The sequence below is a fragment of the Nicotiana sylvestris genome, chromosome 8 (assembly GCF_000393655.2).
Source record: "Nicotiana sylvestris chromosome 8, ASM39365v2, whole genome shotgun sequence".
Classification (NCBI taxonomy): domain Eukaryota; kingdom Viridiplantae; phylum Streptophyta; class Magnoliopsida; order Solanales; family Solanaceae; genus Nicotiana; species Nicotiana sylvestris.
Genome location: NC_091064.1, coordinates 70580295 through 70608272, shown reverse-complemented (window position 1 = coordinate 70608272; position 27978 = coordinate 70580295). Strand labels below are relative to the sequence as shown.

The 27978-nt window shown below is 38.0% G+C and overlaps 1 protein-coding gene across 2 annotated transcripts in view; it reads left to right on the top strand.

Moving 5' to 3' along the window:
• The first annotated feature begins 643 nt into the window (after positions 1 to 643).
• LOC104237697 (villin-4) overlaps positions 644 to 27978 on the top strand; it is a 34571-nt gene continuing 7236 nt past the window's right edge. Inside the window, exons 1-17 of one of the 2 annotated variants that reach the window (XM_009791895.2) lie at positions 644 to 950; positions 6852 to 6919; positions 7063 to 7162; positions 8195 to 8263; positions 8340 to 8576; positions 8671 to 8848; positions 8931 to 9063; positions 12419 to 12581; positions 12672 to 12819; positions 12946 to 13046; positions 13227 to 13382; positions 19996 to 20064; positions 20157 to 20225; positions 20328 to 20465; positions 22610 to 22738; positions 27521 to 27668; positions 27833 to 27843. In XM_009791895.2, the coding sequence (XP_009790197.1) occupies positions 6864 to 6919; positions 7063 to 7162; positions 8195 to 8263; positions 8340 to 8576; positions 8671 to 8848; positions 8931 to 9063; positions 12419 to 12581; positions 12672 to 12819; positions 12946 to 13046; positions 13227 to 13382; positions 19996 to 20064; positions 20157 to 20225; positions 20328 to 20465; positions 22610 to 22738; positions 27521 to 27668; positions 27833 to 27843 (1905 nt within the window). In that variant the 5' untranslated portion in view covers positions 644 to 950; positions 6852 to 6863. Of the gene's footprint in view, positions 951 to 6839; positions 6920 to 7062; positions 7163 to 8194; positions 8264 to 8339; positions 8577 to 8670; positions 8849 to 8930; positions 9064 to 12418; positions 12582 to 12671; positions 12820 to 12945; positions 13047 to 13226; positions 13383 to 19995; positions 20065 to 20156; positions 20226 to 20327; positions 20466 to 22609; positions 22739 to 27520; positions 27669 to 27832; positions 27844 to 27978 lie in introns of both variants that reach the window. The other variant, XM_009791894.2, reaches the window with a different exon arrangement.

Genomic DNA, 27978 nt, shown 5'->3' with positions numbered 1-27978 from the left:
TAAAAAATGACTTCCTTGGTAAAGGTAAGAAAAGTAAGTTTTATAAGTGTCTTCTTCCCACCCCCTAAACCCTGCATCCTACACGCCCATCCCACTCCACTGATCCATGCTCTTACCCTCTCACCCCACCCGACCCCACCCCACCTTTTCCCTAGGTCCAAAAGCATTCCAAAAGATCTGATCCAACATTTGTTATTCTCTATTTTCAAATTCAAGTGCTTAAATCAATAGCTATATTGACCTATAATATGTTTCATGTAGTTTATATATATATATATATATATATATATATATATATATGAATTTATTCTAAAAAATCAAGTGTGTTGACGGTCGGAAAATATAAGAAAAAAAAATTTTATTTTTCAAAAAAATATATTCCGTAAGTATTTTTTTTACACCGAGCACACCCTATGACACTATCCGATGTTTAAGGAACTACCTTGGTGTAAACTGAAAATTTATTCGCATTAATCTAGACCTCACTCCATTATTTACGTTGTATAATTGCACTTAGTCGAGAGGAAAGAGATAAAAGAAAAAAGAAAAAAGAAAAAAGAAAACGAAAATGAAGAAATTTCTTCATTTTCAGCTTTAATTTGCAGTTATATATTTGACGGAATATTGATTAATCATAAGTCTTTACAGTTCATCTCACTGTCTATTTTCTCTCTCTTTCCTTTCACCTCCCTTTTCTTCTCTGCCGTTAGTGACAAGCACGCCTGGCAACAAATCATTCCCTCCAACCCCCCGACTTTCTCTCTCTCCCTCTCGAACATATATTACCCCCCCTAGTGATAACAATACAATACTCTTTCTCTCTCCAAAGAAAAACAAAAACACTTTCCCTTGTTCCTGTCAGATTTTGCATTTCTGCTTAATTGTGCTGTTGGATTGGATCTGTTGATCTTAAGGCTGTGGATTTGGGTCAATTCACTAGATAAAGCTAGGTAATTTTCCTGTTTTTGTTGTTATTTCTGAAATTTGCTATTATCCGTTGTTTTGGGTCACGAAATACTTTTAGAATTATTAACTGGGAAGATATTTTATGTGTGATCTGAGAATGGAAGTTGCATTATTGAAGTTTTTTTTATGGAAATAGGTGGCAATTTCAATGCTGTCTGATGCTCGAATGTTGGAGCATCAGTTTTCGGACCCCCCCCCCTCTGTGGACTGTGCAATCTGAGTTTTTTTTTTTGGTTTATTATGTCTTGTTTTGTTTTGGTTAGATTTACAATTCCCAGATCATTGGGAACGCAACACCTTTTTCCTGGGGTTGTGATTTTGGATTTAATATGATATTATTGGTCCCTCTCTTTTTTTCTTTTATTTTCATTTTCTCCTTTCTTAAGTTTGCCGCTGTTCTCTCCGAGTCCTTTTGCTTCTTTTCTCCCGCTTCAAAAATTTATTGCCCCCTTCACAGAATTCTCTCTTCCTTTCTGTCTGTTCCTTGAATTCCTCTCCCCGCCCCCACTCCGATAAAGGAAATGAAGGAAAAACTCTGTTTTCTTTTGCATGCAATTGGGGGAGTGGGGCAGGGGTGGTGTAAGTTGTGATGCCTTCTCTTTTAATTGTTTTTAATTTCTCTTTTAGTTGCTTAATAAGCTTTATATGATCAAAATGGAATTAAAAAAAATGCATTCATGAAATGGGACAAGTATTGTAGGCGACGAAGAGAGGGTGGAGGATGATTTTTGAAAATCCAAATGGATGGCTCTACTTGAGAATGAAGCTAAAACCTATGAAATTGGGTTTGGTTAGGAACTGGTAGGTTATAAAACATTTATATATCACTCTAAAACAAATGGCTTCAAGATTTAAAGGGTTCAAGTAAGAATATCCTGCACTTGTTCAATTACAAAGGTGTATTTAAATTACAGTGTGATTATTTGAATCCACCACACGTTCCTTTCTTAGATGATGTGTTATATATCTTGCACGAAGATTGCTTTACCAGCTCCTTTCATGGAAGAGTCGCCATTTCCTTTCGTTTTAGTGTTATCTGGAATGCGAGCAGTATCTGAAGTCATGAGAGGCTACCAAGTGATATGTGTTTTGCCTTGGTGATGTACTTTCAAGGTTTTGCACCTCTCACACACAAAGAAAGAGAAAAACAAAAGCATCCCGCTAAAGTTTTCACAAAATTAGCGAAAGCGTTCTTCAAACTCACGTTAGAAGAATGTAAGATGAAAAGAAACCTCACCCACACGTTCTTCAATCTCGCAAGATTGCAAGAACCGTTGAATAAAGGAAGAACAATGAAATAAAAAGTAAATCACGTTTTTGAAGCAAGAGCTTAGAAAAACTAATTACCAATGTTTATTTTCATCATATTGAGCCCTTTAAATAGACCTTACAATGAGTAAAATTGATAAGATTAAGGAAAACTAATCCTAATTAAACTAGAGTAAGAATAAGGCTGAGAAATCTTATCCTAACTAAAATGGGAAAAAGAATTCTAGTAGGAATGAACTACCAACTAATAATCCTAGTTTCATTAGAACTATAAATATAATCCTACTTAAACAAGAATTAAGAAATCTTAATCGTCAAGGAAAAGAAATCCTATTCTTGAATGGATTCTTGGACTTTTTTAATTTCGTGGATTCTTGGCCTTCTTGATCTTGCATCATTCTCCCCTGGTTGAAAAAGACTCGTCCTCGAGTCTAACAACTTCTACAGATAGTGCAAGATTTGCTATAATAAAGAATGGGGACCCAATGCTCACCAGGTTTTAAGTTACATTTTGATAACTTATCATAGAGCTTTTTTACGTTGTAAGCAAACTTAGAATGTGGTCGAACCAAATCCCACTTTCTAAGTTTCAATGTTCTATCAAGCCTTCTCCATGTAATCTTTCCATGTTAACTCTCAAACTTCAACTTACAATATGAAGTTATTGGTGTAAACTTAGAGGTGTTTAACAGGCGGGTTGAACAAAAAAACCCAACCTGTTCGTTAACGGATCGTGTTGGTTAGCGGGCTGATAGCGGGTTGGGAATTTGCGGGCTTTTGTGGGCCCGTCCGGGTTCGGTCTTAACGGGCTCGGGCGGGCTGTGCTAATTTTTTTTAAATTAAATTTTGTTAGCAACGGTACACAGATTAAAAAAAATAAAAATTTTAACCCGTTAACGGGCTGAACCGGGCTGCAGCCCATTAACAATTCGTTAACGGGTTAGCGGGTTCCGGTGCACCGGTATCCAAAATGTGTTCGTCTAAAACCTGCTCCCCGTCCAACCCGTCCTAGCCCGCGCTATATGCTACAGCGCCGGGCCGAACCGGGCTGAAAACGGGTCAGCCCGGCCCGATTAACAGGTTTATGTAAACTTAACCAACTCCATGTCTAGCTTTGAGTTAAGCATCGCGATCAACACTCTTCTTGGGAATGCATCCATTGCATCGCTTGTACACCAACAATCACTTTGATGATAGCCATATATATATAATATATTTATGACGTTAAGACATCTTGTTTCTCCAATATGTGGACTCAAACTCTCCATTATCCTCTCCTTTATAGGTAATCTTTCTTCTTGTTCATGCATATTTTTATGGACTTATTAACGCAATATGCAAACTTGTTTGGGATGATAAAGTCAACAATCAAGTCAATATTATGTTGAGCATCTCTGAAAGGTGAAAAGTCAACGACACACATGGCTGAATAATCCAATGGATCCCCATAAAACTTTGGTGGTAATTCCTCAAGTTTTGGATCCAATGCATGTTTTTCTTCATCTCTTTGATAATGGTCTTCATCAGTTTCGTCCTCTTCACTCCCTTGATTATCCAAAAATTTATCATATCCGGCATGGTTCCTTGGTACTCTTATGCCTAGATCAGATTCAACCTCTTCATCATGCTTGATATATCTTGCTCTACACGGTTGTATTGATGGATATAGAAGTGGTAGCACTGGTATGTTATGTGGCGGTGGAGGTTGTAGGCGTTGTGGTGGATTTGGTAGCTGTTTTTGAAGCACCAAACCTTCAACCAATTCAGTAAGATGCCTCATTGATTCCGCCAAGCTATCTAGCTGCATTTTAATTTCTTCATTGTCTCGTTCAATGACTGTAATTCTTAATTTCTGAAATTTTAATTGAAAATCCATTGGAGAGGATCACAAATTTGCTATTTTCTTGTTTGGTGACACGATGAACAAGATAGCAAGTCAAGAATTCGAACCTGGAACTTATGCTCTGATACCAAATTGATGTACTTTGAAGGTTTTGCACCTCTCAAGCACAAAGAAGAGAGAAAAACAAAAGCACCCCACAAAACTAGCGAAAGCATTCTTCAAACTCACTTAAAAGAATGTAAGATGAAAAGAAACCTCACCCATACGTTCTTCAATCCCGCAAGATTGCAAGAAGCGTTGAATAAAGGAAGAACAATGAAATAAAAAGTAAATCACGTTTTTTTTTGATGAAGTAAGCAGGATATCATTAAAGGCATCAAGAAGATGCAAAAAGATTACAAAGCAAAGTTTATCAGCTCATTTATATTTGAAGTGCTACAAAACTAGAGAGCTGACAAAGTCTAAAAATATGTCAGAGTTAATTTACAGGAGAGAGGTTAGCCCAACTAAAAAAGTTAACCAAACATCTAGCCTTCAGATAGCCAATTGAAGTTGATACACCATCAAAGAATATACTATTCCTCTCGGTCCAGATACACCAAAAAATGCTAGCAGGAACCATAATCCATATTCTTCTGATGGTCTTATCAACTTTCCTTAAGCTCCAACTTGCACAGGCATCTTTGACAAATGATGGCATAGTCCATTTCAATCCAAAAATATTAAGAAACAAATTCCAGATGTCTGTGGCGACTGGACAGCGCAGAAGAAGGTGGTTAATGGATTCTGAATTTGACACACATGAAACATCTGTTTGCTAGTTGGAAATTTCTTCTGAACTTGCTAACAGATGCCATATATGTCTTAGCAACATGTGTCTTAGAAATCATGAAACAATCAATCACCTGATCCTCCACTGTACAGTTGCAACAGACATTTGGTCTATGTTTATATCACTTTTTGGTCTACATTGGACTATGCCGCACAATGTCAGGGATGCCTTTGTGAGCTGGAGCTCCTGGAAAGTTGAGAAGTCCATCAAGAGAATCTGGTCTATGGTTCCTGCTGCTATTTTGTGGTGCATATGGACATTAAGGAATCAAAGATGCTTTGATGGCATTTCAACTGTCAGACACAAACTCAAGGCTAGATGTTTGGTTTTACTTTTTTGCTGGGTGAATCACACCCCTGTGTATAACCCTGACCTTTTTTTGGACTTTATCAACTCTATAGTATTGTAAATAGGTTTTTGTCTTTCCTTGGAGCTGATATCTCCTTTTTTTTTGTAATCATTGCATCTTCTGGATGCCTTTTAATTAATACACCACTTGCTTCATAAAAAAAAGGTTGTCTTGGGTGAGACAGGCACCCTTTAGAGCCAACCAGCTGAAGCAGCTCACTTTAGGTGGAAGTTTTGTTTTCCAAACTAGCTTCCAGGGCCAAAGATCAACCATCAAATTGTTAGAGCAAAGATTAGCATACCCTGCCTTAACAGTGTAAAGGCCATCCTTAGAGTTGCCCCATTTCAGTTTGTCCCTTAGCTGAGAGTTGATTGAACATTTCTCCCGTGTTTTCATCATGTCAATGAACTCATCTACCTCCCAGTCATGCAAGTTCCTTCTAAGAATGGGATTCCATGTGTTGACCTCTCTATTGTGTGCAATGAGAGAGTCTGGGTTATCTTCAATAAGGAACAGAGTTGGGAATGCTTCCTTTAGTGTAGTATCCCCTAGCCATTTGTCTGTCCAAAACTTTATGTTGGTCCGATCTCCAACCTGGAAGTATGTGCTGCTGAAGAAATCTTCCCGTAAGCAGTTTGTGTTTCCATAGCCCTCTGCCATGGGGTGATCTCACAGGTTTGGTACACCAGTAGTTAAGTCTCCCATTCTTGGCCGTGATAACCTCTTTCCAGAGACCAGCATCATCTTGATTGAATCTCCAATGCCATTTCATCAACATGGCCTTGCTATGTAAGGCTAGATCTTTTACACCAAGTCCACATAGTGATTTAGGAAGTGTGACCTTGGACCATTTCACCAAGTGGATTTTTGCACTGATGCTGTTGCCATCCCATAGAAAGTTCCTTCTTAATCTGTTTAATTATGATTAGTTTTTCTTAACCTTATTTTACTTATTGTAAGGCCTATTTAAAGGGCTCAATATGCTGAAAATAAACATTGGTGAATAGTTTTTCTAAGCTCTTGCTTTAAGGAAAACTAAATCCTAATTAAACTAGAATAAGAATAAGACTTAGAAAACCTATCCTAACTAAACTGGGAAACAGAATTCTAGTAGGAATGGACTACCAACTAACAATCCTAGCTTGACTAGAACTATAAATATAATCCTACTAAAATAAGAATTAAGAAATCCGAATCGTTAAGGAAAAGAAATCCTCATCTTGAATGGATTCTTGGCCTTCTTGATCTTGCATCACTTGGTGAAGCATACATTCATTTGATTTCGATGTTTGATGGATTTTTCTGTTCTTGTATGAGTTTCTGTATAATTTGTCCTTTTTCTGCTAAATGTACAGGTTTGTGGCAGCTGTACTTATCTTTCACCTTTGTATTCTTTTGTTAAGTAGTGCAACCTGCCTCTACCATCTTTTTTCGTCTTTTGGATAATTATGTTTCGGATTATCTTCTGAGAAGTTTATGAGGCTCTTGTGCCATGAGCCTAGTAGAAGGATTTGTTTCGAAACTTCTCCTTTTCTATTGATATTATCCCTGATTATTCATACCCTTCTCTTCTGTTGAAGTACTGAAAGCAGAAAGGAACAACTATGGCTGTTTCAATGAGAGATTTGGATCCAGCTTTTCAAGGAGCAGGCCAAAAGGCGTATCCTCATTTAGGTCATGTAGAAGTGTAACATTGTCGTGAATTGATGTCTATGTTTGTTTCCAAATTTAATTTCTAATTTCATTAACTAACGTTTTAGCTAAAGAAGTGTTCAAGTTCAAATTCCTTGACCCCATTAATAGTGGAATAGAGATCTGGCGTATTGAAAAGCTAAGTCCAGTCCCTGTTCCAAAGTCATCACACGGTAAATTTTACACAGGAGACTCTTATATTGTTTTGAAGGTATGTTTTTTTTGTTGATCTATTATCTTTCATCATCTGTTTAAAGATCTTACTGATGTCATTTTGTTTTACTTCCATACTGTTAGACTGACAGGAAAACGTTGGTTGTCATTGCATAGTGTTTTACTATTATATACGTGGTATAATCTTAAATATACAACATACCTCAAACTAGCAGTTATTAAACTGTTAAAACAAAATAAAATATTCCTTTGGCCTGCTAGATTTTCTTGAATATTTCATTCTTAATATAATCTGGCCGATCCATAGAAGATGCTTATTGCATCCTATGGATGAGGAACAGTCTAACTAAATGAATCTATTTAGGCTATCTGTTTCTTCCTTTGAAGTCTGGCATGTTGTATTGTACTGCTTGATTGAAGTTTCAAATTGGAATATAACCTTTATTTCTAGAATGCTTTGTGCTTCTATGCCATGGTAAAGGGTAACTGTCATTGTGCTATTATGGAGCCATTTATGATGTTGGATCAGCATGAGTCACTTGATGAATTGGAAGTCATTTGTGTCTTATCTGGTTGAAGGGACGGTACTGACCTAACTTTTGCAGCTTAATAAGTCAGAGTTGTCAGCTATAAGAGCTTTAGTCTTTCCCTCTCGTTTGGATTGTAGGAGCTTACTGTGATTGTGGCTAAACTTTGATGACGCTGGAAAAGACCTCATATATCTTATATTTCAGTTGGATTATGTGTATAGGTTGAAAGTGCTGAAAATTCAAGAATCAAGAAGACAAGGAAAAAAAAAATCAATTTGGCCTAGAGAAAATTCTCAAATGTAGTCTGGAAACAGAGAATTTATGGGAGTATCAGTTGCCATTTGCTTGTAGAGACATAATTTAGATCTAATCATTAAAGCAGCATTTAGTGGACTAAATAAGATGCAAAACAGTAGACTTGATATCCTTGAGAAAGTGTTCCTTTTCAAAAAATGTTAGAGTGCTGTAGCTTATCAACAATTTTTTCTTTTATATTGCTTTAGTTGTTAATCTGAGGCTTTTTTTTGCTCTTTTTGCAGACCAGCACATCAAAAACTGGTGCCTTACGACATGATATTCATTATTGGCTTGGTAAAGATACTAGTCAGGTTTGTTTCTAGTTAGAAGATTATGCAGCCAGTATTTTTTTAAATGTAATCTTATAGTTGAATCTGTTTTATTTAGGATGAAGCTGGTGCTGCTGCCATAAAAACTGTTGAATTAGATGCAGCACTTGGTGGGCGTGCGGTTCAATATCGTGAAGTGCAGGGCCATGAAACTGAGAAGTTCCTTTCCTATTTCAAACCATGTATAATCCCTCTAAAAGGTGGAATTGCATCTGGATTTAAGCATGTCGAGGAAGAAGAGTACAAGACCTGTTTGTATGTATGCCAAGGGAAGCATGTCGTCCATGTGAAGGAGGCAAGTCTGCCCAACTACTTTGCTTCTGATAATGAATGATGAGAAAACCTTTAAGCTTAAATTTTCATTACCAATTTCTACATTATTGGGACAGGTTCCTTTCGCTCGATCCTCACTTAATCATGATGACATCTTCATTCTTGATACCAAGTCAAAAATCTTCCAATTTAATGGTTCCAATTCCTCTATTCAAGAAAGGGCGAAAGCACTTGAAGTTGTTCAGTACATTAAAGATACGTACCACGACGGCAAATGTGAGGTCGCTGCAATTGGTAAGTAGTTAGTAATTTAGTTACTTAAGGCAATTATGCTGAAGTGTCTGTTGCATTAAACTGTGGTCTGATTGACATGTAGAGGATGGTAAATTGATGGCTGACGCCGAGACCGGAGAATTCTGGGGCTTTTTTGGTGGCTTTGCTCCTCTTCCAAGGAAGACTACAAGGGATGAGGCTAAAAGCATTGATACTGTTCCTACTAGATTGTATAGGTGAGTTATTCCTACATCTGATGTTGCATCCTCAGATTCCCCTTTCCACATCAAATTAGGTAATGCTATTATATATGTTGTTGCTTGATTCATCACCTTACTGATATGCTGATACCTTTTTCCCCTGTAAATCTGTTGTATTTTCCAGTAGTTTAATTTTAAATTGCAGATAAAATAAGGACTATGACCTGAAGGTCTATTACATACTGCCTTCTTTCCTGGCAATTTTATGTTTATTTTTTATTGTTTAGAGTAAAGTAATATACTAATATTACTCCCTCGTCCATAATAAGTGACTTTTTGGCCTTCGGCACACCCCTTAAGAAAATACTAGCTCCTAAAAAAAAAGTATTTTGACTAATTACCCTTAATTAGAATTTGCATATTGTTAACTTGACATATTGGGATATGTAAATAAGGGAAAATTTTGGAAAAATAAGTTAATTCCTTCGCGATTATGTAAAACGACACTTATTTTGGACCAAAAATACGAAGGCCAAAAAGTCACTTATTATGGACCGTAGGGAGTAATATACAGTACCTAGAAGGTGTCAGTGGACCTGGTTCCTTTTATATGTGTACAGAGTTATAAGGTCCAACCTTGTACCCTATACCAACTTACCACATTCTTCCTAGAACAATAGTATAGATTTTGAAGGCGTCTAAGCTTTATATAAGAAATGTATTTCTTTTTCCCCTCAAACATCTATGATTTCTTTTCTATCCAAATCATCCAAGATACACATAATGGGATAGTCTTCTAGCATTGTCTCTACTTCTTTCCCACTGTCCCTGCCCACTAGTAAGGCCATGATTTAGGTCACCTGGCATCACCCACTGGACTCCATATAAATTCCGAAACATTGTCCATGTTTTCCATGTTTGTCTGCAGTGTGGAAGATGTTTGACTGATTGAGTGTATTCTTCACAAAGATAGCCCCTGCTGTAAAGAGTAAAGCCTCTTCTTTCTATATTATCGAATGTTATCAAACTTTGAGCACTGTGCTCCATTCAAAATAGGCCACCTGAGGAGGGGCCTTAGTTTTCCAATCATTCTGGATGGCCAGTGTTCTTCTGCACTGCTCTCATGCTTCAGCCTTCAGCAATACTAATAGCATGACTTAACAGAGAATTTGCCGTCGTTCCTACAGTCCACTGTATGGAATCATTCAAGTTTTCTTGCCATTCTATTGTCCCTAATTTACCTAACAGAGATTCCACAGTAAGGAATAATTCAAATCTTCTTTTAACTCTACTGTCGTCAATTTCTCTAACAAGAGATTGACTCTTCCATTTTTTTAAATTAAAATTATTCCTTCTAAAATTTAAGTTCCAAGCAGTGTCAGGAATAGTATGAAATTGTACATTCTTACCCCGGAACTAGCACCTCTAGTGCAACATTTTTTTTTGGCAGAATCACCAGCAAAATGACGTCTATCCTTAAGTAGTCTCAGCAGCTTGCAAACGCTAAGAAAGTTGACTCTACCAATTCTATTAGTTTCCTCTCCTTTCAGTAATCATGTGTACCATTTGTGATGGTAGTTCCAATCTCCTGACTTCAAACAGTTTTTTTTTTCCAGCCACAAGGAGCGTATTTGTTCTCTCTCTCAAGTTTAAACAGCGAATTTAGCCTTACCTTTCTCTTTTCTGTAGCCTAGGCCTACATTACCCAGTAAACTAAATCCATTATAATCACTGGAATGTTTATAATTTTGGGTTAAGAGTTCAAATCTGTTGGTCGAAAAAGAAGTTGAAGATAATGGACTTCTCCTCCCTCCTCCACTGTGAAGTAAGCTAAAGACATTTGGAGCATGTTCCTAAGGGGTCGTTTGGTAGGGTGCATAAGAATAATGCTGAATAGGGTGTATTAGTAATGCTGGTATTAGTTATGCTTGCATTAGTTATGCTGGTATTCGTTATGCTGACATATTTCTTATCCATTGTTTGGTTTGATGTATTAAAGCATTGCACAGTTTCTAAAAGAATTGTTTGTTTACAAAAATATCCTCAAAACTAGCCCACACTCTAACTTTTTAAAAGAAACATATGTTGAGAAATGTTTTTATATGAAAAAGTTTAAAAAAAAATTATTTTATTTGTCTACCTATATTGTAAAATAAAATTAAATATTTGTTTATAAAAAAGGAAATATGCTAAGTATTTATTTATTTACTAAGGATATAATTTTATTTCTTACTATTTGGATTATTTTGAAGTTGCATTAATATATTAACTAGCATATTTTAATCAAGCATAAATTTTGAAGGACAATTTTGTCTTTAACTAAGCTAATGCATGCATTAAAACCCATTGCATTGCTAATACCATTGTTTTCTATGCATTAGTTATGCATCCTATTTATGCATAGGATAATACCAAATAGGATGTATAACTAATGCTTGCATAACTAATGCATAGGTTCAAAATGTCTACCAAACAATGTATTATTAATACACAAAGCTAATGCATGCATTAGCTTATCTAATGCATCCTACCAAATGACCCCTAAGAGATTTTGGGGTACACTTGGTAATGCCCTATAGTAACAGAGATGCTTACGCAAGCTGGGGACTTTGGAGAGTTAGAAAGCCTATTAAAAAGATCTGGCTAATGGTTTCTGCCTGCATTTTTTTGGTGTGTATGGACAGAAAGAGATTGCAGATGCTTTAATGAAGTTTTAACTCCCATTCACTCTCTGAAAGCTAGGTGTTTGACTTTCTCTTTTTTGCTGGTGCAATTTGCACAATGTAAATAGCATCGTACAGATCATTGATTTTGTTAGCTCCATGAATCTTATTTGAAACTTGAAAGCTCAAAGTATATTTACTGGAGCTAATCTTACATTAAGTTTGCTTGCATCCTCTGGATGCTTATGAACAATGTTTACTTTAACAGAAAAGAATTCAAATCTGTTTGCTGGAATCCTAGAGAGGGAGACTCCCTGTTAGAAATACTAACATTAGTCCTAGGAGGCATACAGAAGTTGGCCTTTGGGACTAAAATAAGACTCAAGCATTAAAAATCTATGTTTAGTGATCTTCTATTACCTTCATATTTTGGAGGTATAAAGTTCATGTTTTTCCAGTTTATTTCTGCTGTGGTCAGGTACTTTTGGAGTGTTTCAGACTTTAATAACAGACCAGAGTAAATAAAAAGCAAAATGATGTTTATCCAAAAGTTGCAAATTATAGGTAAATGTGCAACGTTTATACTTGAGAAACATTTGCCACTAAAGAAGGATTTCTTGTTCAGATACGTTTCAAGATGTTAGAAGTGTAATTTCTTTTTCCTTTTCTTATGATCACCTTTATAGCCTCTACATCTCAATTCTGCTGGTATTTGTTTATTTTTACAGAGTTCAGAAAGGGCAAGCAGAACCTCTTGAGATTGAGTCTTTGACAAGGGAGTTGCTAGATACAAATGGTTGCTATATAGTTGATTGTGGAATAGAAGTTTTTGTGTGGATGGGAAGAAACACTTCTCTTGATGATAGGAAAACTGCAAGTGGGGCTGCAGATGTAATATTTCACTTGTCGGTTTGGATTATTAAATCTGTATCTTAACTTATGTTTACCCTATCATTATCTCATTTCACTATCACCTTATAGGAATTACTCCGTGGCCTTGATAGACCAAAGTGCCATGTAATTCGTGTAATTGAAGGGTTCGAGACTGTCATGTTTCGCTCAAAGTTCGACTCTTGGCCTCAATCAACTAATGTGGCAGTGACGGAGGATGGTAGAGGCAAAGTTGCTGGTTAGTCACTTTACTGGTGGATTTCTGCTAATTCCTAGAACTAAAAAGCAACATATTTTTGTTTCTTCGCGCAATTTCTCCTGTTGATGATAGTACTGATGTTCTCCTTTCCTCGTGGTTCTTCAGCGCTTCTAAAGCGTCAAGGGCTTAATGTGAGGGGCCTAATGAAAGCAGCTCCTCCAAAGGAAGAACCTCAACCATATATTGACTGCACAGGCAATTTACAGGTGTCTAACTTCTGTCTATTTCCGTATTGATCTACAAAGATTTTCTGGTGATTTCCATGTTAAAGTAGAAGTTATTTGTGAAGCAAAGTACGAGAAGCGTGTGAAGTAATATATTGGACAAATATCTTCTATGGAACATTACATTGCTGTAAGTATTTGATTCATCATTTCAATGTTCAGGTGTGGCGTGTGAATGGCCAGCAGAAGACTCTTCTTCAAGCATCAGATCAATCAAAATTTTATAGTGGAGACTGCTATATATTCCAATATTCTTATCCTGGAGAAGATAAGGAGGAACATCTCATTGGCACCTGGTTTGGAAAGCAAAGTGTTGAGGTAAAATCGTCAGCATTATCATTCTCTGTTCTGTTCCCGGAAAATTTTATGTGTGTCACGACATGAATGCCACTAGGATCGTAATGACATCTAACCCAATCCGCTGGCGAACCAACACTCATATTCAACCATAACAAGACAATATAAATAAAGTCTCACTGTAATATCATAAATAAGAAACATAATAAGTCTGGAACAATGCGGAAATAACCAAAATACATAACCCTGGATAATACATCACTCTTTGGTATAAAGAAACAGTAACAAAAGACGAAAGTGACTTCAAAGCAGAGTAGTCAAAAGCGTAAATTGCAAAAGAGCTCTAAAGTCTGTTGAAGCGTTAAAGGCAAAGCGCAATTAAAGTGTGGGTCTTGGCAAAAAAAAGTGTCAAAGTGAAAAATATAAAAACATAAATGTATTTGCAAGAAAATGTAACTATAAACACAAATATAATTATTTGGACAAAAGAATGGAAAAACTTATTTAAGCTCTATATATGATGCTGTGCCCTTAACGACATAACCCATTGGTGAGGTGCTGTCACACCCCAACCTTGGGATGAGCGACTGGCACACGATGCCTGAAGGCCCGTGCGAACCAACATCTATTATTACCTTCTTTTTATCCACAAAATCGGGCCATTGAGGCCTCCAAGCATTAGCACCAGAATTAACATGTGAATAACTGATTATCAAAAGAAACATTGGCATTTTATACATGATCATCACTGTCACTAGCATAGCCATACCCGACCATTACATGCAATCAAACACTAACACTAGTCTGCAAGCCTCTAAGAGTACCAAAAGAGATAGATATATATATTACACAACTTGGTCGGGATAGGGCCTAGATATATATATTACACAACTTGGTCGGGATAGGGCCCCGTCATGCCCAAAACGTTTATGACTCTGCTTCAGTACCTAATGACTTCTGAACAGCTACTCCGAAGGAGTGGAGAGTAACAACCTATCAACAGGAACAACACCCTACTGGGGAGGGACGTCACCGGGTCTATCTGCACCCATGGACATGAACATAACGCCCAAAAGAAAGGGGAGTCAGTACGGAAAATGTACCGAGTATCTAAAGCTAAGAAAGCATATAAATCAGAGTCATAGTATAAGAAACATGATCGCATGATATCAACCTGGCTACCGAAAACAGTCACAGGGGGCATGAACTTTAGAAGCCATAACTTGTAAAGATGCAACTTTATAAAGGAGTAGGCCACTTATTAGATCTTTGCATTGAATACAATATAAGATTACTTAGCCCTACATTGGGACATCTTACTTTATATCGTAGCATCGCAAAGGACTCGGTAAGATTCATTCCTTTTATCACATCATACCCGGCCTCAAGAGGTCTCGATCGTACCCGGCCATGCAAGGGCTCGTTAATGTCTTATATCACATTGTTTCGTACCCGGCCTCATAGAGAGCTCGGTCGTACCTGGCCACACAAGGGCTTGGTCGTACTCGGCCACGTAAGGGCTCGGTAGCATTTCACATCGGACCCAACTGATCCCAATAGGTGCCGTACTCGGCCGTCTATAGTGTGGCTCGGTAAGGAAAAATAGATACATATACATATAAGTGATATGCAGAATCATCTTCAAGAGATAATAAGTTTAAACTCAGAATGAATCATACTTTTCGACCACAGGGTGCCAACTGGAAACAATTTAGACTTTAACAGGAACGCTACCAGCAAGAATATACAAGGACAAAACAACATCATTTGGAGGGGCTTAGAACCACCAAACCATTCAGTGCAGGAATCATTTAGAAGGAAGGAGAAACTTACACTAATTCATGCCAACAAAGAAAGTCGCCCTACATACCTTGTTGAAGAACTAGCTACACTTCTAGGATGATCCACCTTGCCTTCAATGAATCCCAAAAATCGATCCAACTAGATAATAACTATTACAACGATGATTCCAGGCTCCTTCACGCTAAATCCTGCTTAGATTCAGACTCACCTTCGACTTTGCCTTTATTTGTTAGGAAATTTTAAAGGGGCGTTAAGAGTATTTTGGGAGAACAAGTGTTGGTAATACTTCTAGAATCAGAGAGAATGAGCCTTACTACCGTTTTTTATGCAGGTACCAATCATAGAAATCTCCACCGGGTCCTCATGCAAAATCTCCACCGGGTCCTCATGCAAAATGGGCTGCCCCGCCCCGGTTATGACACCGGGTGGGACAGTTGGCGAAAGCTTGCTGAAACGTGTAAACCCCTTTAGCTTCACACGTGTCGCCAGCTTACTAGCCACGCTAGAGACCACACTTACCAAGCTTTATTTAGGTGTGGAGTGTAACAGGTGCATACACCTTAACACCTTGACACATGCACTAAAGCGCCAATTAAGCGAGGCGAAGCTCACATCCTGGGTTCCACCGAGCTTCTGGACTCAAGCGTGCTTTGAGCGAGCTTTTAACAACACTGCTTCAAGGTATGAAAACGAACGGACAACTCTACCTCGAGTCTCCACACGAACCACTACTAGGCTCACTCCTGGATCCTGCTAGTACCCGGACTGTATCTGCACAAATATGTGCAAAAGTGTAGTATGAGTAAAATAATCAACATGTACTCAATAAGTGTCAAGTCTAACCCTAACAAAGTAATAACGGAATTTTGGCAAAAGATACACGCTTTACATAACATCTAAAATTTTATACATAACAGTGATAGAGAAGAGGCACATAAAACAACATAATCTATATGCATATAAGAGCATATAAAAATGCATGAATAAGCATAGAGGATTCACTTAAACGGATAAAGTTTCCACCTTTATGCTCAAACTCATCAATTAGTATCATAAAAAAACTTCGCACATACAACCTAAAGTAGAATGGTGATCACGTGACTCTGGAGGGAATCCATACGCTCTACACGGACATGTAATGACTTGCCTAAACTGATACCTCAACAGGAACGTGAGTCCAAACGCCCTAAAAGCTCAATAGCTCTCAATAGACTCAACAAGTATGAGAACAAGAGATATATGTTATCAAGGTGCATATATGAAACAGTGTATCAAGGAAAAACACCCAATATGGGTGTGTGAGCCATGAACTTGATTGAAGAAGATGGACATACAAACACACCCACTATGGGTGCGTTAGCACTTAAATCAAATAGAATTGTCAACGAAGAAGATGGACATACAAACACACCCACTATGGGTGCGTTAGCACTCAAATCAAATAGAATTGTCAACATTCAGTCATGGCGACACACCTTAAATGCCCATCCACCATGGGTGGGTTCTACTAAAAAAATATTAATTAAAAAAAAATAGTGTATGACTACGCAACTCTACCATGTAAGACAAGTACATGAAAGTTAAACTAGCGTGTGAAGGATGCCTATAATATTATTCTAGCATGAATAAGATGCTCAAGTAGTCATACAACAAGTAAAGACGTGCAACAAGTAAAGACATATAGCAAAACAAAGCATAATAAGGCCTAAAAAACTACCCCGAGCATGGATAAACCCTTGGTATATGTATATACGTTCGTCACTTCTCATATACATTACCTCCAACCTCATAGCATCTAACAAACAAGTCCAGGGAGAATTCCCTCAAGTCGAGGTTAGGCAAAATACTTACCCTCTCCAATCAAGCTTCAAGCTTCGAGAATGCCTTTTCATTTCTCTATGGTCTCCAAACGTCCACACTCTAGCCAAAGAATGCTTAACGAGGTCAAATAAGGCTATAGGAATCAATCCCATTTAATTCTAGCCCTAGGTCAGAGTCAACAAAAATCAACCCAGGCTCACATGGTCAACCCCCGAAACGAGAGTCAAGCCTGGAGATCACACATTTGCTTCATGCAGATGACTCACTTATACTATGTGAAGCTAAGGAAGATCAACTGAGGATGATCAGAGTGATTCTCACTATATTTGGAGGAATTTCTGGCCTACATATTACTTGGGGAAAAAGCTCATTATTTTCTGTCAATCTAGTCCTGAGATGGAGAGCCTGGCACAAATTCTAGGGGCTAAAGTAGGGAATCTGCCCAACAACATACTTGGGAATGCCTATGGGAGCAACAAATCTCTGGAGATCTGGAATGGTGTTTTGGAGAGGTGTGAGAAAAAGCTTACAAAATGGAGAAGTCAATATCTATCCTTGGGAGGTAGATTAACCCTGAACAATAGTGTGTTAGATGCTTTGCCTATATACATGATGTCTTTGTGATTCGACAAATTAGGAAGGAGCTTTCTATGGCATGGAAATAAGGAAAAAGAATCTTTGGGAAGAGGGGCTATGGACAACTAAAAAGCTAACTACTCCTTATGGGGTGGGAGAGGAGAGATCTACTAGGAACCTATTCTAGGGTGGGGAATGGTATGAAGATCTTATTCTAGGAGGATAATTGGTTGGGACAGGGAGCTTTAAAGATGGGTTTTCCAGATATTTATATCCTAAGAACATGGATGTAAAATTGGAGAAGTTTGGACTCATCAGGAATGGAACCTAACTTTCAGAAGATTTTTAAATGATTGGGAAATTATGAGAATTATTAATTTCTATAAGGTGCTTGGACAGTTCAAGGGCACAGAACAAAGGGAAGACGGATTATGGAGGCAGGGCAACAGTTAGGGAATCTTCATAGGGAAACATATATCGAACTCTCTTCAGTCAAAGCTATCTATGAGACTCTCAACAAAGCTCTCATTCAGCTAGAACTGTGGCCATGGAAACATATATGGAAAGTCAAAATGCCATACAAAATGGCATGCTTCATGTGGTTAGTGATAAAAGAGGCCTATTTAACTGAAGAAAATCTGATGAAGAGAGGCTTTCCTTTGTGTTCTAGATGCCATCTATATGGCAGGAAGGCTGATACCAACTTTCATCTATTTTTTGCATTGTGAGGTTACCTCACAAATCTGGAACATTTTTTGTGTGTATGAGGGGTCTCTCTTGGGTAATGCCAAAAAGCTCCTTGGAATTGCTTAAATGCTGGAACAATGCTGGAACAGGGGAGGTGGTCTTCCCAGGCAGAAAAGCAGATGGAAGATGATACCACCATGCATTTGGTGAACTATCTGGACAGAAAGAAATTTAAGATGTTTTGAGGGTACATGCAGCCCAATTCAGAAGATCAAAATGAATGCCCTTTTGTTATTTTATTTTTGGTGTAAAGAGGAATTTACCGTCAATACTGAATCTATCCTAGAGATTTAGAATCCTTGTAAGTTGTAGGACATTTTTTTCCTCCTTTCTTCCACTTTCTCTCCTGTAAATATGGCTTTGGTACATCTTTAGTGCTTTGATATATGAAAATTGTTACCACTCTAAAAAGAAGGTTCAAAATACGAAGGTAAACGCCCCACCATCAAATCAAGACTCAAGTCAAGTGAATTCTTAAGTTTCCAACTTTCATGCAATCGTGTACCCGAGCCCCTGTACCCGAGCCCCTGGGGTCCTAGTCCGAAAATTGTACAAGTCCAAAATTATCTTGTTAGAAGCTTCAAACCATGATTTGAACCATGTTAACCCAAATTGTTGACTTTGGTCAACTCCTCGAACTTCAAGGCTTCTAGTTAACTAGTAGGCATACAAAAACGCTCCCGGGGACCTTCAGGACCCGAACCACCCATATCCGCAAGTCACAAACAAATCACTGAACGAACCTACGGGAATATGGTCCAAGGCTAGTGCTTCTTGAATTGACACTGTTTTTGTAAATCAACGTTATATTCTGGCATCAAGAAAGTGCCAGAATGAATATCAAACCAAAATATCAAGCCAGGCATCCAGGGGCGGATTCATAGGGTACAATGCGGGGCACGTGAACCCATGGTCTCTTTGCAAAATTAAATATTTTATGTACATATTTTCTAAAATTGGTATAATATTAACTCTTGGCACCCATGCTCCAAGAAGTTTCAATGGTGCATTTGCTTGAAAGTTGAGTTATTTGCCAAGAGGAAGAGGGATCGATTTCCACGTAATACCTTTTTTTCTCATTTTTTAGTAGTGCACCCATATACTAAAAATCCTAGATCTGCCTCTGCAGGCATCTATCCTTTTGGAAATCTGTATCAACTCCAACATTGATAAGAAATAGAGGACATCCCTTGATCTTCCATACAAGTAGTTGCAACTTCTCCAAAATGTTTCTGTTCCTCTCCTTCCATTAAATCCAAAAGAATACTTGAGAGGTCCTTCAATCCCCCTCTTCTCTTGCTGCCTGTGTATTGAATGTTCTATCTCGCAGACTTCTTAACTTGTGAACAATCGGAAAGGCTAACGATCAATATAAAAAGGATACAATAAAAATTATATAACATATAAAAGAAGCATGTTTCAAGTTATCAAGTCAGCAAAGAAAATGAATGTTGAAAGCTTCTAGAACTAAAAAAAGCAAGTGGAGAGAATATGGCTTTTGGTTTGGTTCAGGAAGTAGAGTGGGGATGTGTAGTTTTGAAAGGTTCCCTTGTGCTTGTGTCAAAACAAATTCTAAACGGCTATTAAACATTTAGAGATAGCATTACTTATGCTAATAAAAATCTTTACTTCATCAAAAAAAAAAAAAATAGCATTACTTATCCTGCTTTCTTGTTATGGAACACAGGAAGATAGAGTTTCAGCAATTTCTCAAGCAGTCAAGATAAGTGAGTCACTGAAGTTCTCAGCTACTCAGGTAATTCACTGGCATGATAATAGTTCAAAATTGAAAATTGATCATTAACTTAGAGTTGATGCTGAATTTTGATTAATATGGAAAACTTCCAGGCTCGCATATATGAAGGATATGAACCACTCCAGTTCTTTGTCATCTTTCAGAGCTTTATTGTATTTAAGGTTTGTGGAAGTGCAGAAAGTGTCTGACTGAGGCTATTGTTTCGTCTTTTCTAAAATCATTTTGAACATTTATTGTAAACTTATTTCTACTAAAATTACCAGGGTGGTCTTAGTGAAGGATACAAAAAACACCTAGTAGAGAAGGAGCTTGCTGATGATACATATAAAGAGGATGGAATTGCATTATTCCGAATTCAGGGTACTGGACCTGATAATATGCAATCAATTCAAGTAGAACCTGTAAGTCCATCCTGCCAGTTCATTATATACATGCACACATATTGGTAATGGAGGTGTCATAAATGTGTCTAGTTGGAATGTGAATCGATGTAGAATGTTTTCCCATTTCCAAATGATATACAAAAGGATGCTACAAGGGGAAGAAGGGTGCGAGTGGGTTGGTTTATTCAGCATGGTTGACTTAGAAGTCCTCTCATTCTTCCTAATATCTCTGGCCTCAAATCCATCTTAAAACGGTTTTATTTGTGCTGGTTCCTGTTTAAGTGAGATTAGAAATTCCGATTCAAAAGTGAATGGCGTAACTCATGACCGCTGAATCTTCAGCATTTGACAATTAGGAATCTTCTTCACTCTGTCTAACTGACTGGGGATGAAAAGGGGGCTGGGGTTGGGGTTGGGGAATTACCATTTATCATGTACTGCTCAGATTGCAGTACATATTACTCCCTCTATCCCAATTTATGGCACACTTTTTCAACCTACCCGAGGTAAGGAAGTAAACACTTTACTTTTTAGTCTGTCCCAAAAAGTGTCACCTTTCTATATTTAGAAATGATTTAATTTTAAAATTCTCATTTAATCCTTGATGACATGATTTACCGTCACACAAATACCTGAGGTTTGTTTTAGACCACAGGTTTCAAAAGTCTTCTTTCTTTCTTAAACTCCGTAACTTGAGTCAAATGGTACCGCATAAATTGGAGAGGGAGTATTCTTTTTTAATTTCTTGGTTTCGTGTGTATATTAGGATCTCTACTATATTTTTTCCCTAGTTATTTTAGGATCTCTGTTCTCTTGCTTTGTTTTCTTTCCATTTTAGCTGTTCTTCGTCAGCAGTGATTAAGAGTTCTAGTTTAGGATTCCAGTTTTTCCATTATTTAAATGATTTTCTCATTATTTTATATGGACATTGAAAGTAGTTTTATTTATTTTTTGATAAATTAATACTGTTTTCGTTTTATCACTAGTTTCTCTTGGTTTTTATGATGTCAATTATCACATTTTCTTATTTGTTACTTCCCCGTCACCAGGGTGTGTCAGGGAACAAACAGGCATAGATCATCAATTAAGAAGTTGCTCACTCTAGATTCTATCTTGCTAGCCCAGCCTACTACTCTTCAAATGCTACTGAGAGGACTGCAGTCTTCTCTGATTCTGAGATTTTTTTTGGAAAGGAAAATGCTTCCAGATGAAAGTTTTAATCTTGTTACACCAAAACCGTATCTGTATCTGGACCTTAGTGTCCAACTAAGCGACCCTCACAGAAATGTCATCCTGCAGATGACATAGTAGATTAGTAGCTTGTCAAATCTTTCCTTAAAGAGCTTGTTGTGGTCCAAATTCTTTTGTTGCCCTCAGTCCTATTTTATCTGTGTTTAACTTGTTGCAGAGATTAAAAGATAGTTTGACTAATGTGATGTACTTGCAGAAGTAAAAGAATGCATTTTACTTGGTTTTTTGTTTTCACAAAAGAAGGATTACTTTATTCAAAAAACATCGACTACTTGAGTTGGAATGCTTGAAAGCTCTTTGAAGAGCTGAAGTAACAACCTTGGAAACCAAGGTTCGAATTCTAGATGTGGCAACATTAGGTGAATTCTTCCTTATCTACTTAATGCTTTAACAGGCAGAATTACCCAATACCTGTGTTGGTGGAGGTAGTATGTATTCAGTGGAACATCACAGCTATAGGAAAAAGGAGCTGTTCTTATAATTGAGATGTTTTCCAATTACTGTAAGATGTCCCAATTTGGAAAGTTTTTAACATGAAATAATTGGAATAATTAATAAATCATTGAGTGGATGAGGTACACCATATATTATTCCTGAAAACGTCATGCTTGTGTATGGCAAATCCTGATTTTAAACATCTTCCTATGTAGTTCTTCAGCGAATTGGGTTTTGCAAGTTGTTGCACTTTTCTTTTTCGTAGATCCTAATAGAAACAAAACTAATATTAGATAGGCAGTCCAGTTACTAAAAATTGAGTGGTCATTGTTTTTCGGAAAATTTATTTTACCTGAATTTGTGTCTGTTGTGCTTGTTGAGAGCTACATGTATACACTTATGTTATTCTGCACTCTGCCTACGTAGTGTTTGGCTAACAAATCACAATTTTCATTTTACCATTTTAACGGGATCAGGTGGCTTCGTCTTTGAACTCCTCATATTGCTACATATTACACAGTGGCTCCTCTGTCTTCACATGGACTGGAAATCTTACCACCTCTGAGGACCAGGAACTTGTTGAGAGGCAGCTGGATCTTATCAAGGCAAGTTGTCATATGATGCTTTCTCATAGTGAACATGTATTACTTGACCTTTATCTGCAAGCTACTAAGGAATTATGCTTGGTAGTCTTTACTGTTAGAATAGTTATGTGAATGTATGTAATTAATCCTAATCCCTTATTTAATAGGAGTAGGTTATGTATTATGTATACATATAAATAGAGCTTATTGTAACATAGAAAATTAATCTGTAATATTATTTTCCCGTGTCATATTTCTCACATGTATCAGAGCAGCAGTGAGAAAACATTCAGGAAAGAAAACTCACTCAAAACAGTCGCCGTGCTTCACTTCCGGCGACCAACCCGTAAAAATTTCTCCGGCAGACCCCTTCCCACGTGCCCTCATGCGCCGCCGGAAAATATTTTCAAGCTAGTCTCCGTCGTCACGCGCCGGCGCGTGAGGCTTCTTCCGGCCATTTTTTGGCCGACCTTCTTCAGGACAGCCTGGTCGCACAGCAATTCCGAGCCTACCCATACTTTTTTCTTTTTATTCCGATCACTTTGAGATTTTCCGGCAACTACACTGACTTTCCGGCAGCTACAGTGATTTTTTCCGACAACTTTTTTGGACAGCTTACTCAGGAGGTTATTCCGAGTCTTTTCGTTCAAGTTTAAATCAAATTCCGACCACTTTTATACTCTTCGGCGCAACATTATAATGGCATTCATATCAGAAGCCTTTAACTCACAATCCGTTGGATCCATTCCAGATGGTTTCATTACCATATTATATTGAGTTCCTTCAGTACAAAGCACGTAAACAGACATCTTCAGGATTAGCCTCCGTTGTTCCAACAGACAGTAGCGTGACTTTGTGTCTCCCAATCTTCAACCTCCGAGTCTTGGGTCATTGATTCAGGTGCATCTGATCATATTTCTGGTAACAAATCTTTTGTCACTAGTATTTCATATTCTCAATCTCTTCCAACAGTCACAATGGCCAATGGGTCTCAAGCCATGACAACTGCAATAGGTCAAGCAAGTCCACTTCCTTCCTTACCTTTAGACTCAGTTCTTGTTCTTTATGTTACTGGTAGTCCTTTTAATCTCATAGCCGTTAGTCGCTTAGCCAAATCACTTAAATCTGCTGTTTTATTTCTTGGTGACCTTGTTTTTATACAGGAACGTAGTACGGGGCGGATCATTGGTTCCGGATGTGAATCAGATGGACTTTATTACCTTATCCTTGCAAAATCACATGGACTCGCATCTTGTCTTCCTTCAATAACTTGTCCCATTACTGATTCACCAGATTTATTATATAAACGGTGGGGACATCCTAGTTTGTCAAAACTTCAGAAAATGGTACCTGGCTTATCTCACTTGTCCACTCTAGAGTGTGAGTCATGTCAGCTCGGTAAGCATACCCGCTCGCATTTCTCACTGCGTCTTGATAATCGAGCAGAGTCACCGTTTACTTTAGTCCATTCAGATGTTTGGGGTCCTAGTTGGGTTAGTTCTACCTTGGGATTCCGCTACTTTGTCAGTTTTCATTGATGATTATTCCAGGTGCACTTGGATATTTTTGATGAAAAATTGATCTGAGTTGTTTTCTATTTTCCAGACTTTTACACGCTGAAAATCAAAATCAATTTGGGGTTTCTATCCGCATATTTCGTAGTGATAATGCCCTAGAGTATTTGCCTTCCCCATTTCAGCAGTTTATGAACTCCCATGGGATCATTCATCAAACATCTTGTCCGTACACATCCCAACAAAATGGGGTAGCTGAAAGAAAGAATAGACATTTTATTGAAACTACTCGTACCCTACTCATACAATCTCATGTTCCGCTGCGTTTTTGGGGGATGCAATTCTTACATCTTGCTATCTTATTAATCGTATGCCATCTTCAGCTATCCAGAATCAGGTTCCATTCGCTGTCCTGTTTCTCCACTTACCTTTGTTCTCTCTTCCACCCCGTGTCTTTGGAAGTACGTGTTTTGTTCATGACCTTACTCTAGGAAAAGATAAGTTAGCTCCTCGTGCTCTTAAGTGCATATTTCTGGGTTACTCGAGAACGCAAAATGGATATCGATGTTATTCTCTTGACCTCCAGCGGGTTTTTATGTCTATTGATGTTACCTTCTTTGAAACCCAATCATACTTCACAAGTCCAGTTAATCACTGACATTTCTGAGGTGCTACCAGTTCCGTCTTTTGGAGATTCAGTCACTATCTTCCATTCATCTTCCTCTATAGATCCAGTCGCAGCTCCACCACCTATAGCTCCAGTTGCAGCTCCACCACCTATAGCTCAAGTGCCACCACCTAGTCCAGTTCAACCTTCTACAGCTCCACCATTGCTGACTTATCATCGTCGTCCGCACCAGCATCAGGCCCGGCTGATTCACGTCCTGCACCTGACCCTGCTAATACTGTGCCTCTTAGTCAACCGATTGCACTACGAAAAGGTATACGGTCCACACTTAATCCTAATCCCCACTATGTCGGTTTAAGTTACCATCGTCTGTCATCATCCCATTGTGCATTTGTATCATCTTTGTCCTCTGTTTCCATCCCTAAGTCTATAGGTGAAGCACTGTCTCATCCAGGGTGGCGACAGACTATGATTGGCGAGATGTCTGCTTTACATACGAGTGGCACTTGGGAGCTTGTCCCTCTACCTTCGGGCAAATCGACTGTTGGTTGTCGTTGGGTGTATGCAGTCAAAGTTGGTCCAGATGGCCAGGTTGATCGACTTAAGACTCGTCTTGTTACCAAAGGGTATACTCAGATATTTGGACTCGATTACAGTGACACTTTCTCTTCCGTGGCTAAAATAACATCAGTCCGCCTTTTTCTATCCATGGCTGTTGTTCGCCATTGGCCTCTCTATCAGTTGGACATTAAAAATGCTTTTCTTCATGGTGACCTTGAGGATGAGGTTTATATGGAGCAATCACCTGGTTTTGTTGCTCAGGGGGAGTCTAGTGGCGTTGTATGTCGGTTGCGCCGGTCCCTCTATGGTCTAAAGCAGTCTCTTCGAGCCTGGTTTGGTAAGTTCAGCACAGTTATTCAGGAGTTTGGCATGACTCGTAGTGAAGCTGATCACTCTGTATTTTATCGACATTTTGCTTCAAATCTTTGTATTTATCTGGTCGTTTATGTTGACGATATTGTTATTACCGGCAATGATCAGGATGGTATTAGTAAGTTGAAGCAACATCTCTTTCAGACTAAGGATCTGGGCAGATTAAAGTATTTTCTGGGTATTGAGGTCGCTCAGTCTAGCTCATGTATTGTGATCTCACAACGGATGTATGCCTTAGATATTCTTGAGGAGACAGGAATGACAGGTTGTAGACATGTTGACACTCCGATGGTTCCGAATTCTAAACTTCTACCAGGACGGGGGAGCCTCTTAGTGGTCCTGCAAGATATAGGCGGTTGATTGGTAAATTAAATTACCTCACAGTGACTAGACCTGACATTTACTTTCCTGTGAGTATTGTGAGTCAGTTTATGGATTCTCCCTGTGATAGTCATTGGGATGCAGTTGTCCGCATTCTTCGGTATATAAAATCAGCTCTAGGCAAAGGCTTATTGTTTGAGGATCGAGGCCATGAGCAGATAGTTGGATACTCAGATGCTGATTGGGCAGGATCACCTTTTGATAGACGTTCTACGTCTGGATATTGTTTCTTAGTAGGAGGAAATTTGGTGTCTTGGAAGAGCAAGAAACAAAATGTGGTTGCTCGGTCTAGTGCAGAAGCAGAATATCGAGCAATGGCTATGGCGACATGTGAGCTAATTTGGATCAAACAGTTGCTCAAGGAGTTGAAATTTGGTGATATTAGTCAGATGAGACTTGTGTGTGTTAATCAAGTTGCTCTTCATATTGCGTCAAATCCAGTGTTCCATGAGAGAACTAAACACATTGAGATTGACTGTCACTTTGTTAGAGAAAAGATACTCTCGAGAGATATTGCTACAAAGTTTGTGAAGTTGAATGATCAGATTTTCACCAAGTCCCTCACTGGTCCTCGTATTAACTACATATGTAACAAGTTCGGTACATATGATTTATATACACTAGCTTGATGTATACATATAATTAAGGCTTATTGTAACATAGAAAATTAATCAATAATATAATTTTCCCGTGTCATATTTCTCACATTTACATTTAATGTTTATTTGTTGAAACCTGCGTAACTCGTTAACTTGCGACTATGTTTTTGGACTCGGTTGTGGGTACTTGATCCGAATGCAGATATAGAGGTCGGATTCTTCATCACATGAATTTAGGATCAGGGGTATGGGTCCGAGTGTGGATATAGGTGCTGGGATACGACCAATAAATGTAAATTACGACATATATAAGTATATAATGCGATTAATTAAAGTTATTTAACTACACTAATAAAATTTCGTTCCTTCTAAACACTTAATATTCTATTCATAAGATACTCGTGTAATATAGCATAACGTTCAGATACTTCATATAACTTTATATATATGACATGAACCAAACTCAAACCAAATACCCAATTAATCTATACTTCTTGGTCATAGATGTAGTCAGAGCACCCAAAAGTAACTTGACCAATCCAGTGTGGATCCCACACCCACACCTAAATCATGTCAAGTCGACACAGGTGCGACAAGGAATGTGAAGGGTCTGAGCATTGAACCAGTTTTGTGCTCTCACTGAAGCATCTTGGTTCTCTTCATAAAAAACAAAAAAACAAAAACTGAAGCATCTTGGTTCTATTAATTATGCTATATCCTTGTCTTATTTGTCACACACAATGTGCAGCCTGATATGCAGTCGAAACTGCAAAAAGAAGGGGCAGAATCTGAGCAATTTTGGGAGTTATTGGGTGGAAAATCTGAATATCCTAGTGAGAAGATTGGACGGGATGCTGAAAGCGATCCTCATTTGTTCTCGTGCACCTTCTCAAAAGGTAAGGATTCTCACTTTCTTTTTGTTTTTATTTTCAGAATCTTTTACTTAAAGAATAGATCAACATTTTTGCAGTAATATGGTTCTTTGCTTTTAGTAGTTCAACTAATTTAATTTTCTTCACTTCTCCATTTCTTGGCTACTGGAATTTGACTTGATCTCCAGGGGATCTAAAGGTGAGTGTTCGGATGGACTGTTCTTTTTATCGCTCAAATCTTCTTAGACTTTTGCAGTTTGTTGTTTTGCCTAATTACTTCGTGAGAGAGGAGGGGAAGTGATAAAATACAATGGTCACAAGATACACACTGTAT